Below are 16,936 nucleotides of genomic sequence, written 5' to 3'. Positions count from 1 at the left end.
ACTGTTTCTTTATATAATAAAATAAGGTCAATATCACTCATGTTGTAAACAGTATAAACATATTATATATTCATGTAAATTAATTAATTTTTTTTCTTTTTAACTCCCTATTTTCTTTTTTTTAATTCTTATCCATTCTTGTTTTGTTGTATTTGATCAAATCGTTTTAGAGATTGGGTTGTTTTACTTTTGAGCGTAAGTAGACATGTTAATGGGCTGCTCTAAGTTAGCTCCAGTTAGGCTTATTAGATTCATAAGTCAAGTCAGACTCAAGACTTATACAGTAATGAGCCTTCAGACTAGATCGATTTATAGATTTTTGAAGGTTTAAGATCCGACCTTATATATATAAGGTCAGACTAGTCTATTTATATAATTTTTTTTTAATTTTTAAACATAAATTATTTTTTAATTATTAAAACTAATAACGGTACTTTAAACATTTTATATATAATCTCTTATTTGTGACGGAGGAATATCGTGATTATATGATAAAAATATTATAAATTTATAATATAGTATAAATAAATTAATTTACATATTGTATAATTACAAACATAAATAAAATATATATACTATACCATTTATCTACTCGTTTTCAACTTCCAAATTTATGAATTTATTTGACATCAAATATATTTGTAATGATAAAATTGAAATGAAAATGAAATTATAAACACAAAGAATTATTATTTGTAAATTCAGATAGTTTTCGAAAGAGAGTTGGTAAGAGAAAATGAGATTGAGAATATAATGAAAGAATTGAGATTGAGACATTATGAGATTTGTAAATAAAATTGGAAATGAAAAAGATTTGAATTAGTTTATATAGACAAAATTAAAAAATTAAAAATAAAAAATAAAACAAGCCAGAGGAAGTGGTAGAAGCTGTTGGAAGCAGAAGCAACTGAAGGCTCTTTACATTTTTAATGCCATGTCCTACAACTACTGCTTATATTTTTATTACCATCGTAAGTAAAAGTGATATTGAAGATGCCCTGCCATGCTCTTTACATTGCTAGGCCTAAATGCATGGAAATTTTCCATAGAATTTTCCTGTCAAACAAACAAAACTTAACAGATATAAATTTCATCTGTATTGTTGGGTCTGCCTCCAACAGATATGGCAGATGCTGAACCATCACAAAGCTGAGAACGCTCAAAATTTTAATTTAATTTATCGTTTCACTTCTCTAGTTAAAACCATATATGGCCATTGCTCTGGGTATTACTTGCTCTTCTCTTGATTGTTCCGGGCGACCTCTTCAGCTCAGGCATCATATACCTCAATCAGACTTGGCTCGTAGTCAGCTGGGGCCTCGTACCCGTGGAGGTTCATGACTGTTGCTGCTACATTGGCAAGCCCGGCTTCGGGAAGATTCGATCGGAACCTAACATCACTTGGCAGTCCAGGACCTCCAATTGCAATAGGTACCTGTACCCCAAATAAAAAATGGGAATGTAATTGTTTCTGGAACATAATATAACACAAAAGCATAAATTATGTGACCACCGAGGGCGTAGAGGGATCCTATATTCACCAATTTCTTTCAGATGTTTGAAAAAATATAAGTTGAGAGTTCAGAAAAATTACCGGCTTAAGTGTATGAGAAGTGAGTACTTGAATCTTGCCATCCTTGTCAATAATAGGCTCCCCAGATTTGTTCCGCTTCACCATGTCCTCGGCATTGCCATGATCGGCAGTGACGACATAGATTCCACCCACTTGTTTTATTGCATCAATAATTATCTGAGATTGAACATCTTTCATCATCAGACAACAAAAACAAGAGGACTTGTTGCCGAACAGATATGGGGGAAGCTAATAAATTAGTCAGGAAAAATTTTAATAAATCTAGGAGAGACAAAAACAAGAGACCTTTTTGAAGAACGCATATTGCTGAGTCTTCTATAACAAATTAGGTTAAAAATCACAAAGAGGAAATAGCAGAGGCTTTTTCATTAATCTGTTAGAAATTTTGACCATAAGCTTTATTATAATACATCCTTGATGGCAGATCAATCTGAATATACAAAAACACTGGAATGGGGGTCTTAAGAGCAGAAAATTTGATGGTAGAAAAGAAACAAAAGAAGGCCAAAAGGGCTATGAAAATTAGGAATAACATCCAAGAAAAAGGCATAGTTGGAAAAGATAAGCCCCACAAATAGCAGCGCTACTGTTTAGTGGAAGAAGAGGCTATGATTTATATGGGTTATTTGAAGAAGATGCTCTTAAGAAATCACAATGTGTGCAGAACTATCTGATATCAGAAAATTGCGGGAAAATCAGTCAGGAGAAGTGAGTTGCAATGCATTGGAAAAAAAAAAAAACTATTTTGAAATTGACAATGAGTAATAGATAAATTTAGATCATTCATACAGGAACAAGTTTGTCTCCCATTCCATTCAACAGAAACACTGGAAAATATAAAGGAAAGGAGCCATGTTTAGGAGGTGAGAAAACTATACTAGCAGTCAAATATCAACCATGAAAATACAGTAAATGCTAGTGCATAAACACTACAGCAATCATACCTTGACAGCTTCATCAGCAGCCTTGCATGCCACGACTGTTGCTTCAATATCTCCAGTATGACCCACCATGTCACCATTTGGAAGGTTCACACGTATCTAAGAAACAACCAAAGCCATAATTAATCAGTTCAATTTTGACTATCAATCTCAATTATCACATTAGAAGTCCAGTAATTATAATTACCTGGTGGAATTTGCGGCTAAGGATAGCATTCTTTGCACTTTCAGCAATCTCAATGGCCTTCATCTTTGGCTGAACATTGAATGTAATTCCAACATCACTAGGAATTTCCACATATTCCTCCAATTCTGAGTTGAAATACCCAGAGCGGTTTCCATTCCAGAAGAAAGTGACATGTCCGAATTTGACAGTCTCACTGCGGATTTAAAAGAAAAAAATATTAAAGTAAAACCAAATGAGTAGGAGTATATTTCAACAAAGAACAAGCACTAGGTCAAGCAAAACAGAAATTAGAGCAAAAGAATTAAATTTACATGTTTATTAAGAAAATAAAGAATAATTTTAACATGGTTATAACATGATACAAACTAGGTGGAAACTGACCTGCAAGCAAAAGTACGGACCCCATTATTCACCAAATATTCACCTGATGTCCTATCTATTTCAGGTGGAGATACAAGGTAATGGCTTGGAAGTTTTAACTCCCCGTCATATTGAAGCATGCCAGCATAATGGATTTTAGGGAATCGAACTCGATCAAATTTGTCAAAATCTTCATATTCTAGGGCCTTAGCCAGCATGACCATCCTATCTGCACGGAAGTTGAAAGTAACCACAGCATCACCATCCACTATTGGACCCACAGCCTTATCATTCTCATCAACTATAACAAATGGAGGTAAGTACTGGTCATTGGCTTCAGGTTCTTCCCTCAATTTCTTAACAGCTTCAACTGCACTCCTAAACTTGTGTTGGGCTTCTCCAAGAACTTGGGCATCCCATCCCCGTTTCACAACATTCCAGTCATTCTGCAGAAAATTCAATTAAGGTCACGGAATCATACAATTGAGTAGAGCCCAGAGCAAGGACAGTTTGTAATTATGGTAAAACAAAGCAAGTTTTACGGACATAAATTTAAGATTTCCTTCACAAAACCAAGTTAACATTTCAAGGAGATTCAAGAAAAAAGACCGCCCAATTATGAAAGACACATTACAGGTAGGCAATAAACAGGCTTTCCAGTACAAATTAAACAATACCTACAGAAGAGAACAATAGCAATCCATGCAAGTAATCACGGTAATAGGTTAAGTTCGTAAATATCCAGACATTATTTTTCATACCTCATAACGATCCATAGTGACATGCATGCGGCCTCCACCAGATGCAATCTGTGCATCAATACCTTTTGCACTTAATTCTGAAAGATCCTTCTCAAGAGTTTCTACAAAGCCTACACTCGAACCATCCAAAACATCACGCCCATCAGTGAGAATGTGAACACGAATTCTTTTGGCACCACGCTCACTAGCTCCTTTGAGCAACAACTGCACAAAATAAAAAATATATAAAATACAGAAAAAATATATTCACATTGTTCCTCAAGTACAATGCTTTTTTACCTGCAATTGGTCAAGCCTGGAGTGTACTCCACCATCACTCAATAACCCAATGAGATGCAAAGTTCCAGTTTTGAAGCATTCCTTTATGTACTTAAACCCTTCCCCATCATAGATTTTTCCAGAGGCCAGAGCAATGTCAACGAGCTTTGCACTGCACTCAAATTTTCATAAGTTCTTGATCTCACAACTAGATTCATGTATGACAAATCAGATATTGGTAGAACAATTAATATCGATATTTCACAAGACATAAATCTGGCACAGACCACAGAGTACAAATATTGAAAGCCAAGTGAGCTGAGATAGTTTAAATTCCAAGTTGAAGACGTGTTATTATGTGATTAAGTGATTTTAAGTTAAGATAAAGTAACTCTCATCATATGAATAACATATTATTATTAATAAATAAATTAATGCGCATTGTTTCTGCACAGACAGTTTTATTTGAAAATAAAACATGAGTACTGAAAACCCCAAGAAATATAATCCCATCAAAACGGTATGGTCAACTCTCTCTAGGCCATTAGCATCTTCAAAAGCTAAAATGTGTAGAATCCGTAAAACCATTTCAGATGCAACCAAACTTTCCATAAAGAAGAAGAAAAGAAAAGGAAGGAGAATATCACCCTTGGGCAAAAATACGTCCAGCTCCGAGTGCATTATGGCCAACTTCGCTGTTCCCCATGTCATCTTCTGATGGAAGTCCAACTGCAGCACCATGCGCCCGAATCAACCTCCAATGTTTAGGGGCCCCCTTCGGAAAAAACAGATCAAATACAAATTAGTCCTCCTCACACTCCATAAAACTGAAACATAACGATGCAGCAAGCAAGTGTTGGGATCTGAGCCTGATCCATCCAAATTAACCGTCTATACAACCTATGTTTAGGTAAATTTTGTGAACAGATTCCGTAAGTAGAAAGGACGAGAGGACAAAAAATAAAAAATAAAATAAAGGAAATCGATACCTCCTTGAGCTTGTCCATGGTGGGAGTTTCGGCGACATGGATGCAGTTATACTGATCGGGCTTGTTCTCGCCCCAACCATCCAAAACAACCAGCGCTAAAATATTATTCCTAGGGATCCTTCCGTGTTCTTTCAATTTCCATTGGGAGGTCGCCATCGATGAAATCAGGCCAAATGTGAGTGAAATGAAATAACAGAAAAAACGAGAAACGGAAGCAACGAGAGAGTGATTCGTATGTTTATATTAGATCTGCTGACTGCGTAAACACGCCCCCTGCCGTTGATCTACCTACAAAATCATGGTACACCGTACACGTACCACCCTCTGCTCTTGACTCAAAACCTTACTCCGCGACTTGGCACGTGATTTTTTATTGTTTTCTTACATTTTTTTAAACCCTCGATATATTTTTATATATTCTTTTTTGCCACACAAACAGGGGCTTGTTCCCATGGTTAATAAAAATGAATTACTAATAAACTAGATGCAAAAATCAGTTCAATTGTTATAAACATAGTTATCAATATCTTATAATACGAGATATATATATATATATATATATATCTATTTTAAAGTATATTAAATTAATACAACATAATAGATATATTATATGATACAATATATATTTTATAATACGATACATATTATTAATATCATTTGATATATTTTTTAGAGAAAAAATAATGTAACAGAAGTGTATATAAAAAATTTTAAATTGTTAAAAGTATTTGTGATATTTTTTAAAAGGATTATATTTCAATTATAATTTTTTATTATTTAATTATTTTATTTTTTAAAAGTGTATCTTATTATATATAATATAAAAAATTAAGTTTTTTTTATATATGATATGATACATGATTCGACACCCATTATTAGAAATATGCAGGATTGGATCTAACCCTAGTTGATGACCATGGTGATTTGACTTAACAAAATAATTTTATGTCTATTATTTGAGTCCAAGTTTTTAGTGTATGAATCTTTTGATAGTTTGCTAGTAATGAAAATAAAATATTTTTAATATGATTTGACTTATTATTAATAGAGTTAGATTCAAATTAAGTTAATTATCCCTTCTTATTTAACAAATGTTTACATTAACCAATTAATTGTGATGGTTTTTGTTACTTAAAGACAAAAATACCCCTAATTTGAATTTGTCCTAGTTTTAAATTCGTTTAACAGTTTTTTCAAATTACAATAGGGGGTATTTCTAGTACCTTAAACTGTGGGATTTAAAGGTAAGAAACTAAAACCCCAGGGGTTAAACATAATCCACTCGTACGTCAGCGGATGTGGATTATTAAGTAGCACCTAACCGAACCGGTTCTTCAATTGTCTACGTTGGAAAAGGCGGCGCGTGGGTGATGAGGTGAGCGTGCGAAAATAAGGCTAAAAGTCATGATGTAACCAGTACCACACCTTGTAATATTGCTATTACAACCAATACCAGACTTCTCTCGTGAAAACTGTAGAGACGTTTAATTTAGGTAATATTTTATTATTAAAATAGAAAAATTATTTTGAAGATAGATTATTGAGAAAATTATTAGATATAAATGATTATTATGTTTAATAAAAATTGATAGTATAAATAATTAATATGTTTAGTTAACGATAATAAAAGAATACTAGTAAATTATTCTATTTAAATACGTTTGAATATAATTATTTTTAAATATTTTTATATTAATTAAAAATAAATTTATTTTTTCTTATAAAATTAATAAATAATAATATAATTATAATAAAATCAAGATTACTTTGATAAATTTTTAATACCTAAAGTATAAGTGGTAATTAGATTACTACCTATATCACCTGTCACGTCAGCATTGATAATAAAATATTACTGTAATATTTTTTTATTATTGATAAATCAAACAAGATAATGTAAATAATAAAAGATAGATTACCAAAGTAATCTTTAAAAGTCACCAACCAAACTCCCCCTTAATATATAAGTATAAGACGTGAGGTTTAGATTTTATTTTAAAAGTATAAGTTTTTAATATATAATTTATATAGTTTTAGCTTTTTTAATTTTAATAATTAGTTTTTGAAATATGATTTTTTTAAGATTCATATTATTTAATATTAAAGTGATCGTTATATCTCTTAACAGTAACTGTGCGACACATCAATGCTTGCCCAACTCTAGCAGAGAGGTTCTTCAATTGTTTATGTACTTAATTGTATATTTAAAAGTGTATATATATAATTTTATTGTTGTATATGCGCTTATAATTAATATAACTTTAAATACAAATGATGATATGTCATTATATAATTCAATATTATTTTATTATTAATTTAAAAATACTAAATCACATGATCATGTTATCATCATTGATATCTAATTGCTACTTATTAAAAATATACATAGTTTTATTATTTTATATTTTAATCGTTTGTATGATTCTAGTTCAAATATGCATTTGATTTTCAGACACAAACAAAACTATTAACTAGAGTTGGATTCGAACCGAACCGAGCTCGAGCTCAGCTTGTTTTACATATAGCTGAGCTCGAGTTCGAGCTCATGAAAGTCAAACTCGAACTCGGTTCGATTTGTTTTTCACTATTAAACGATGTCGTTTTAATATATATTAGTCAAAACGACGTCATTTTGTATCAAAATTTTTAATTAAAAATTTTGACGAATAGCTCGAGTTCGAACTTGAACGGGCTCAATTCGAATCCAATCCTACTATTAACCCTAATTAATCTCAACAATAAAATTAGATGTATAAATATATTATACAAATTTTTGTATACAACTTGAGGTGATAGTTTATGATTGGATGATATAATTATTTATTTTTTCTCTTATTTATAAATTGATCAATCAGATGCTATCACATCGATTATATACAAAAATTTATACAATTTATTTGTGTATATAATATTATTCTAATCTCAATTATAATTCTCATCAAAATCAACTTCAATGCTTTAAAGTGATGCAACATAAATTGAAGCACTCTTTGTTACCTAACTATTAATGGGAATATATAATTAAACATTGTAAAAACCCACTAGTTCAATCTCGGTCGAGTTTGAACAAAGTCTAATTTAAAATCAACTCTAATTTAAAAAAATTAGTTTGAGATCAACAAGTTAAAACTCAAACTTAACTTAAAAAATGATCTAATTTTAAATTTGATCCAGGTAAATTTAAATATAAATATTTAAATCGATTCAAATTTGATTTGTTTGATATGAGCACACTCTGAATTTGAATAACTCAAATCAAATCAATTTTGGAGTGTGGAGCCAGATCATTAATAGGAACAACCTCTTTATGAGTGTCTTGTTGCTCAACGAACTATGTGATTATATTTGTTGTATCATGTAATCCTAAAATCAATAACAAAACCCAGTGTAATTTGAATATAGAATTATTAGTCAAACCGCATAAATTTTCTTGTTTTGTGTGATTAATTTTAATTTTTAATTTCTTTTTTACTTGGTTCATCTCATGACACTATTATTAATTTTTGTACGAAGGGCGAAAAATCTCATCAATAAATAAGATTTTTGTAGAAGTTTTGCTTAAGGTAGTCGAATTATAATCGTATCATGTATTAAAAATTTAATTTTTTATATTATATATTATATTATGTATTGTATCGTATAATACAACTTTTTAAAATAAATATAATAAAATTTGAAATTATCATTTCATCAATTTAAAAAATATCATAAATACCTTATGAAACTCTAAAATTATCCAAATACACTTCTGCAGTATTATCATTTCTCTAAAAATATGTATCAATTTATATCGATAATATATATCATATCATACGATATGTCACCGTATTGACAATTTTTGATATACTTTATAATATATATTATTTTTTACTTGTATCATATTATATCATATGATACGTATCGTATATCGTATAATTCTAAAAACTACGGTTTTGCTTCTATTTCATCAATAAAATTCTTTTTATTAATCATAAAAATGGAGAAAAGGATCTCATATACATGAGTAACAAGAGGCAAGGCATGGGCACATCTAGGGCTGGAAATAAACCGAACTAAGCTCAAACAGGGCTTGACTCATTTTAGATTGGGTTTGGTTTTGATTCAATTTGAACTCATCAGGCTCGTTCAACCACATGTTTATGTTCGTTGTCTTGAGCTCTTATTTGGGTTTGTTTGAGCTAAGCTCATTTTGAGTTTGAATAAACTCATTTTGAATACAACCCTATCTTTAGATAAGGTTGAAAACGACCTCATTTGTTGAGAGTTCAAGCAAGCCATGCTTGACTCACGAGCTGAGTATAACTCTAGTTCGGATTTGAGCTCGGGTTCATTTTTTGTTTTACTTCCCAACTTATACTTGGATTCATATTTATTGTCTAAAACTTATGTTCAAACTCATTCGAGCTAAACTTATTTTGAACTCGAATAAATTCGTTTGGACTCTAATTATTGATACAACAGCTAATTAAACACCAACCCAGAGAAAAACAAAAACAAAAAACCATTATTTTTCTTCTGGAATATATACACACACGCCCACTTTCAGTTTGTTTTTTTTATATGAAAGGAAAAAAATCAAACTTTTCTGGATAATAGAAATTTAAAAAAAAAAAGTGACGGTGGTGGTCGTGGTGGCGGTTCTGCCGTGCCAAACAAGAAAAATTATGAGGAAAAGCGTCGGGAAGATCCAAACATCTGGTCCAGGAGAATAACGAGGGCCATGGCAACTGCTGTATCGATTTCTGGATATACAATTAGACGGAATACATCGACGCCGAAGGCAACTCCTCCCACGGCTTCTTTTTTCTTTATCTCCGCTACTATTCTCCTCTTTCCGTCGTGCACGGCACACGATCGTTGCGCATACGATCCCTGAATTTCATACATCAAATTCTTCTTCTTGTTGTTGGATGACGGAGATGATCCCGTTCCGTTATGCTCACAACTTATACGACTCACATGAGCCAAACACTTGTTGAGGATATTCACTTTCTTCCTCACGGAAAACGCCGGATTAATGTCCGTTTCTCCGTCGTACACTAGCCAGTTTTCTCCAAAGCTCAACTTCTGTTAAAATCCACATTAATTGAGCATAGAAATAGATAATTTGAAAGAATTTTAATAAATATATATGTATATGTATATATACACACCTTACGGCGGAAGGTGAGGAGAGGCTTGCCGGCGGCGTCCATGAGGAGGATCTGGCCCTTATGGCCTTGCATGTAGTTATCGACTCTAAAAACGAGGTCGCCCTTGTCGTCATAGACGGTGAATCCATTACAGTTAAAAAGCAGAGATTTCTTCCACACAGTGAGGACGAAGGCCTTGTTTTCGTCAGACGGCGGGGACTTAGTGGTGGTTGGTGCGGCGACGGTGCCGTTGGGATAGACCTTTCTCATCACTCGCCTATTGCAGTGCGTGAAGGATATTGCGAGCTTATTCTTGAATGAGGAGACTGAGGATGAATGGAGGATTTATATATTGATGGCTTCAATGGGAAAATGCCTTTACAAGAAGAAAGGGTTGAGGGTGCGCCACCATCACGTGACGTCAAAACTCCATTAATGAATTTTTATTGGAAGGGAAGAAGCAATGGATGGTGAGGGAGATCGCGATATAACATCATTTTAGTTCCTGGGACTTTTTCCTAAGGACAATTATTTGAAATACTATGATTTTAGTACCTGCTACACTTAATGAGATTGGTGTTAAAAGACAATAATACCCTTAAAAGCTATACATTTTTCTAATTTTGTTAATTTCTTCAAAATAAATAAGGTTATATTCAATCCAAATTTAGTGTAAACAAAGTTCAATTAGAGATTGATTCAAATATAAAAAAGTCAACTCGCGATCGACGAGCTGAGCCTCAAACTTGTTTTGAAAACAAATTAACTTTATGTTCAATTTTGGCCAATTTGTATGGGTTGATATGAACCAAGCTGAGCATGAACACTTTTGACTCGAGTTCGGATTGAAAAAAAAAATAGTTCGATTTGAGTTTGATAAACCAAAATTAAGGATAGTTTGAGTTTAACTCGAATAAATTGTTTGAATCTATGACTCTTCTTTGTGGTTCCTATTCATTATTCAAATTTATAATTAATTAACAAATCGACATTATTTTTATCTAATAATAGGTAAAATGAATGTTTTAACAATTACTTAATATAATTTAAATCGAGGCATGAGTTAAGTTTAAACTAAATCAATCCGTCCATTTTGCTTGAGTTCGGTTTGATTTCAAAAACGAGATGAACCTCTTGATTCAAACTCAGTTCGAATTTGAGCTAAATAAATTTAAATTAAGTCAAACTGAGCCAAATTGAGTAATATCAACTTTCGAGCTTGAACTAACTTGGTTTGAGTTTAACCTTATTAGTTTGAACTCAAACATTTGGGTCAATTCAAACTTAGCTCATGTATGAAAATGAACCATATCCTTCACTTGAATTCTCCTAATTTGATCTAAGTTGGAATTCAAGTTCGAATATCTTATGTAAGCGAAAATAATACCAATTCCAGGATCACAGGAAAAACATACATGGTTTACTGAATCTGACAATTGATGATGATTGGTGATTTAATGCACTCTTAGGAGTATCCACAACACACTTTACTTATTTGCTTCCTTGTTTCTGTAAAATTCTTCCAGAGAAATAGAAGAAAAAGAGTACTATGCTTTCTGTAATTTTTTGCATAAGAATTCTAACTCCCAATGGAAATTACGCCAGTTTAAATAAAGAGGGAGAGTAACAATTATCTTTAATAAGTGTCAAAGGCAAAATTGGAATCATCATATATTATAGGTTAATATTATATTTACAGCTATAATAGATCGGGTCAACCCATCATGAGTGAACCGAATCCAATATCTTAAATCGAACCTAATCTTATGAACTAGTTTAGTTTTGGTTTCAACATTATCTATTATTATATATATGACAAACAACTATTTAAGAATGAAGAAAATTTCACTCTCAATTACAAATAAAGGTTTAAAGGGCAGTAATGTCTTTTAATAAATTCACTTTTAAAATGAAGGGAGTAAAATGACAGTATCTCAAACGAATGTCCTTCACTACCAGAAACCACATGAACTGCGATAAGATGGTGACGTGATGATAAGAATAAGAAATTAAGAATGCTTAATTTATTATAAATTAATGAACTCTAATCACCATTTTTTCTTTACTTTCAAGGCAAATATATATATATATATATATATTATTAGTAGGCTAAATAACTATGTCCCACTCAAGGTATGATGCAAGCCAACTTTCAATATGTTAATTACCAAAAATTCAATACTCATATATCTTTGTTTGAAGACGAAAAAAAGTTTTTGTCAAACAGTTTTATCAGTAGGTGATAGTAAGAATTAGAACGAGACTGAGAGAGAAACCGAGAGGAAAAGAGAATATCGTTATTCTTTGACAATGATAAATGAAAAAATCTTGACAAAAATATTGATTTTTTGAATTTTAGATAAAAAAGTTTATTAAATTTTTAAAATTAAAAAAAATATATGATAAATTTTTAATTTTTTAAATATTTTAATATATAATAATTTTATCACTAATAATAATAATAAAATTTTATAAATAAATAGATATTTAATAATTAATAAATGGGAAATTGAGTTTCCATCTAACACTGGGCGGACATAGTTATTTGGGCCTTAATAATACATAAAATAAAAGTTGTGGCTGAGGACCAATTGGCGGCGGAGGCGTGGACACCTCCCTTGTCCAAATTCTGGGAATATCAATAATTCATATGATTATGTGATTGGCTAGGCCGGTTTCAGTGACAGCGACTCCCACCAATTGTTGCCAATTTCACCTCAGACTTTTAGTATTATTTATTAGGATCACATGGTGTCTGATTAGTTTCGTACAATATAAAATAAATGAATAACACTTAAAAGGCACTAATTGGAGTAAAAAATATATATATATTTTATATATTAAACAATATGAATTTTAGTTTTCTTAATTGATATATTACGATCAAATTCTTAATTTATTTAATTTAATAATTTTAAGATTTTAAAGTTTATTTTGTTTAGATAATTAGTTTTGATCGAATGTAACAGTTTAACTTAGATGAGATTTTTTGTCACTGAACAAAAAAAAAGAGTCACGATCAAGGTTTTATGATGTATAAAAATTTTGTGCTACATATATCATATGTTATAGTATATCTTATTGATGCAAGGCGATACAATTTTATTAGAGAAGTAATAATGATATATCGATTTGAATTTTTTATTATAATTATTATATGCAATAAGTTGCATTCTACAATAAGATACGATATATATGATATACTATGCAATTCAACTACTATGAGTATAAGTTTAGATTATAGTAAAAGATGAAGTGTGTTTCCATTAGATTTGGTGGGTGTTTTAGTGGTGTTTTTAAAACCAAACCGGTTATCGAGCCAGTTATTTTATTAGTTTATAATTCGATCAGTTTGATTAGATAACCAACTAGTTCAATTTATTATCAAATTGTTATGTATTTCTTGAATAGTATTAAATATTTACTATATTTTTTTAACATAAAACATATTAAACATAATTTCAAATATGTTAATTAAACAATTAACATTTCATTACATAGATAAAGAAAAAACCAATTATAAATTATTGGGTTTAAATTGTTTTTTTGGTTCAACAGATTTACTAAGTTCGACTAAATTTCAAATAAGTTCATATTTTTATATAGATCGGGTCAGATTGTGAAACTAGACCTAATTATAGAGTGGTTCATGGTTCAACTAATCGAATTGGATGATTCGATCTAGTTTTAAAAATACTGTGTTTTAGCGTTATTTTAAAACCAAACCGTCTGAATGACTTATATCATGGTTGAAATCCAATTTAGTCATTGAACCGACTTGATATTCTTTTAAACTTGTAGTCGAAGAGGTTGATTCTGAAACCTACTCACTATTAAAGCATCTAATTCCTTATTTGAATGGGTGAGATTATTTTATAGGGTTGAAATCGAATCATTCAAATTGAGCCTTGGATTCAATCTAAATTCGGATCAAATCCAAACCCTAATTGTGAATACAAGGTATAAATAATATTTAGATTTGAGAAAACCAAAGGGTAAAAAAAAGGTTTTTTAGACTCATATTAAAAATTGATCCGATCAAAGACAACTTTGATCTAATTAGTATGATTGACTGTCAAACTGATAAAATATTTTAATAAACATTATAACAATATTCAACTAAACATGAATGTAACCTATATGGTGCCATTCATTAACAACGGGATAATATAATCGAAATTAGTTTTGACTTAGTGAAAACCATATCCATTTGCAAGATGTTAGGTTAAAATTTAGAACAATATATAACTAAATAAAAAATTTTATGTAAATGTTAATAGGACACCAGAACTAGCTTGATTTGACTACAGATTGATCTGATTGAATTGTAAGATAAGTTTTTTAACTTGATTAAGACCCAACGCTTGAACCAATCCAATTGTTAAATAAGTTTTTTAACTTGACTTAAAATTTATGACAATAAATATTGTAACCCAAATTTGATTTGATTCGAGAATTTGTAATATTTAGTAGTTACTTCGGCCGACCAAAGGCATAGATAGGAAGTATTAGGCCAACGTGACTATTATTCAAATCTTTCTTACTAAACTCCAAACAAACAATAATAGCCGCAGCTATTGATTCAAGGCCAAACCACTTTTTTTTTTTGTGTATAACCGAGGATTTTGCTTTTATTGGTTAAACATAATGTTTTTAAAACCGGACGAGTGATTAAACTAATTATTGTACTAGGTCACGGTTCAACCAATTCAACCGGTCAGTTTAACCTACAAAATATAAACAATTGCAAAAAACATAAGTTAAACACCAAGTCTTTTCATTATGCAACATAACTTAAAAATTACCCTCTCGACAACAATTAACACATGTAATATAATCACGGAAAGTGATTAAACTACAAGAAATATTATATACAACTTTTCACGACCAATCAAACAACATTCAATCTAACTTACAATTAACCATCTAAAAACTGTTTAAAAATAATATAACCATTTAATTTTAAAAGACAAACGCATGTATGGTAATATAGAGATTTGAGAGAAGTAATATAGTGCTTAAGGAGCTGAGTCGTAAGGCCACGCAGAAAAGCCAGCCGTTGGTCCAGCGGTCTGTTCAGCTTCGGAACTCGCCTTCCATGACTCATTGCAGAAATTCGGCGACCGTTATCCACAATAGTGAAACAATGTCCAAGGCTCGTGCAGTCTGAAACCAAAATTAAAAAATATATATATACATATATTCTCAGAAAAATGAAAATGAAAGTGATAAATGTCGAATTTGAGAAGAAAACAACTTACCGGAGAAGCCAAGGGAGATTAGATGGTTGGCGGAAGCGAGTCCGGTGAAAGATGGGATGAGTTGTGGTTGTTTGTTGAGGCTGAGAGTGAGATGACGCTGGGGGAAAGAAGGGGAGGATGAATTGAATTGATTTGAAGAAGGAGATGAATTGAGTGAAGGAAGAGCTGAACTTAGAGATGCCAGACTCCATCTGCTACTCGTATCCGTTACAGCCGTTATCGTTGCCGTTGCCATCGTCATTGCTTAGAATTCGCAGGAGTGAGAGTCTGGCTGAATAGTTGATGATGAGACAAATTGGACAGGACTTGAAACCATGGCTGCCGGATTATGGGCTCCCCTTTCTCAGAGCCCATACAATTTCCATGCATATGGATCAGCCCATTTGTCTATTACTTGGGCCTGTATGAGTGAATTCAAACCGAACTAGATTGAGATGAATTCGACTCAATCGGGTGATCAACAGAGTCATTATTTTAAATAATTTTCATTTTCTCTGAGGACTCTTTGTATTTTGTTGAAAACTTTCATTCTTTTTCGATAATTTTTCTTATTCTTTTTTAATCTCTAATAATCATTTTTCTTTTTATTAAGTGATTTTTTAACAATTTTTTAATAAATACATTACCAATTCAAATAAATTAAATTCTAATTAGCCATTTTAAATTCAAACTAAGTTTGAATTGGTTTTTATTTAAGTTTTGTTTGGCTTGAATCTTGCCCAACATTTATTTTAAAAAACTATAAAATGATGGGAGGCTCGCTTTTGGGGTTAAACATATTTTGGTCCTTAAAGTTAGATAAAATAAGTTAAGTAAAATTTAAGAGGTGTTTTGTTGGAGTAGATAAAAATTACTTTAATAATTTATTTTTTATTATTAATATTATTTTATTTAATTGATAAGTAATAAAAAATTTTAATAATATTTTATTACTATTTTCAATTAATATAATAAAAAATATAAAAAATAGGCCAATGGACTATTTCTCACCTAAAGTATGCAGTGTTTTTAAGTTTTCCTCTATTAATTTTGAAAATCTTATTTACCCACCCATAGACTATTAAAATTAATTGAGTCTGTTAGTTATATCATTTTCCCCACATAAACCCTAAAAACTAATAATTTCCCCTAACCTAAGTTTTCCAATTTTCAGATTCAAATTTTTAGCGCTATTTCTTCCTCTTTGACGACCTCTAGGCGACGCCTCTTTCTCTTCGGCGTGACCTCTTTCCAACGGTTGTCCTAGACATGGTCGTCGACGAAGAAGAGCCTTCTTCGTCGAGACAAAGACAAATCGTCTTCATCGAAAGACGAAGACGAGGTCCTTATCAACAATGAAGACTCATCGTCGACGAGGATTCTTCTTCTCTAGACGAAGATGATTCATCTTCATCAAAGACTTTGACGAAGATGATTCATCTTCATCTCGACAAAGACGACTAGTCTTCGTCGA

The 16,936-nt window shown here is 31.2% G+C and overlaps 3 protein-coding genes across 3 annotated transcripts; all 3 read right to left on the bottom strand.

Moving 5' to 3' along the window:
* Positions 1-937: 937 nt before the first annotated feature.
* Positions 938-5,291, bottom strand: LOC123202351 (2,3-bisphosphoglycerate-independent phosphoglycerate mutase-like). Its single transcript, XM_044618235.1, has 9 exons — positions 5,091-5,291; positions 4,749-4,876; positions 4,123-4,273; positions 3,844-4,047; positions 3,104-3,528; positions 2,723-2,915; positions 2,539-2,634; positions 1,595-1,750; positions 938-1,435 (listed from the first exon to the last, which is right to left on the bottom strand). The coding sequence occupies exons 1-9, from the start codon at positions 5,244-5,246 to the stop codon at positions 1,271-1,273; spliced, it is 1,674 nt and encodes a 557-aa protein (XP_044474170.1). The 5' UTR covers positions 5,247-5,291; the 3' UTR covers positions 938-1,270.
* Positions 5,292-9,479: 4,188 nt separating this feature from the next.
* Positions 9,480-10,674, bottom strand: LOC123201794 (protein LURP-one-related 8-like). Its single transcript, XM_044617349.1, has 2 exons — positions 10,244-10,674; positions 9,480-10,157 (listed from the first exon to the last, which is right to left on the bottom strand). Exons 1-2 carry the CDS (start codon positions 10,490-10,492, stop codon positions 9,753-9,755), a joined length of 654 nt encoding a protein of 217 aa, XP_044473284.1. The 5' UTR covers positions 10,493-10,674; the 3' UTR covers positions 9,480-9,752.
* Positions 10,675-15,034: 4,360 nt separating this feature from the next.
* Positions 15,035-15,769, bottom strand: LOC123201270 (50S ribosomal protein L17, chloroplastic-like). Its single transcript, XM_044616697.1, has 2 exons — positions 15,484-15,769; positions 15,035-15,388 (listed from the first exon to the last, which is right to left on the bottom strand). The coding sequence occupies exons 1-2, from the start codon at positions 15,722-15,724 to the stop codon at positions 15,141-15,143; spliced, it is 489 nt and encodes a 162-aa protein (XP_044472632.1). The 5' UTR covers positions 15,725-15,769; the 3' UTR covers positions 15,035-15,140.
* Between the last annotated feature and the right edge of the window lie 1,167 nt (positions 15,770-16,936).

This window comes from Mangifera indica, chromosome 18 (assembly GCF_011075055.1).
Source record: "Mangifera indica cultivar Alphonso chromosome 18, CATAS_Mindica_2.1, whole genome shotgun sequence".
NCBI classification, from domain to species: Eukaryota; Viridiplantae; Streptophyta; class Magnoliopsida; order Sapindales; family Anacardiaceae; genus Mangifera; species Mangifera indica.
Note: the sequence above shows the minus strand (reverse complement) of the source record. Positions and strands in the feature narration are given on the sequence as shown.

What these genes read in the sequence shown, in the direction of transcription:
- LOC123201794 (XM_044617349.1), bottom strand. Translation starts at nt 10,492, where the DNA reads ATGAGAAAGGTCTATCCCAACGGCACCGTCGCCGCACCAACCACCACT. An exon ending in TCCTCACCTTCCGCCGTAAG is followed by an intron (nt 10,158 to 10,243) that starts GTGTGTATATAT and finishes GGATTTTAACAG; the next exon opens with AAGTTGAGCTTTGGAGAAAA.
- LOC123202351 (XM_044618235.1), bottom strand. Translation starts at nt 5,246, where the DNA reads ATGGCGACCTCCCAATGGAAATTGAAAGAACACGGAAGGATCCCTAGG. An exon ending in GGACGTATTTTTGCCCAAGG is followed by an intron (nt 4,274 to 4,748) that starts GTGATATTCTCC and finishes ATTTGAGTGCAG; the next exon opens with TGCAAAGCTCGTTGACATTG. An exon ending in GTCCGTACTTTTGCTTGCAG is followed by an intron (nt 2,916 to 3,103) that starts GTCAGTTTCCAC and finishes TTAAATCCGCAG; the next exon opens with TGAGACTGTCAAATTCGGAC.
- LOC123201270 (XM_044616697.1), bottom strand. Translation starts at nt 15,724, where the DNA reads ATGACGATGGCAACGGCAACGATAACGGCTGTAACGGATACGAGTAGC. An exon ending in AATCTCCCTTGGCTTCTCCG is followed by an intron (nt 15,389 to 15,483) that starts GTAAGTTGTTTT and finishes TTTTGGTTTCAG; the next exon opens with ACTGCACGAGCCTTGGACAT.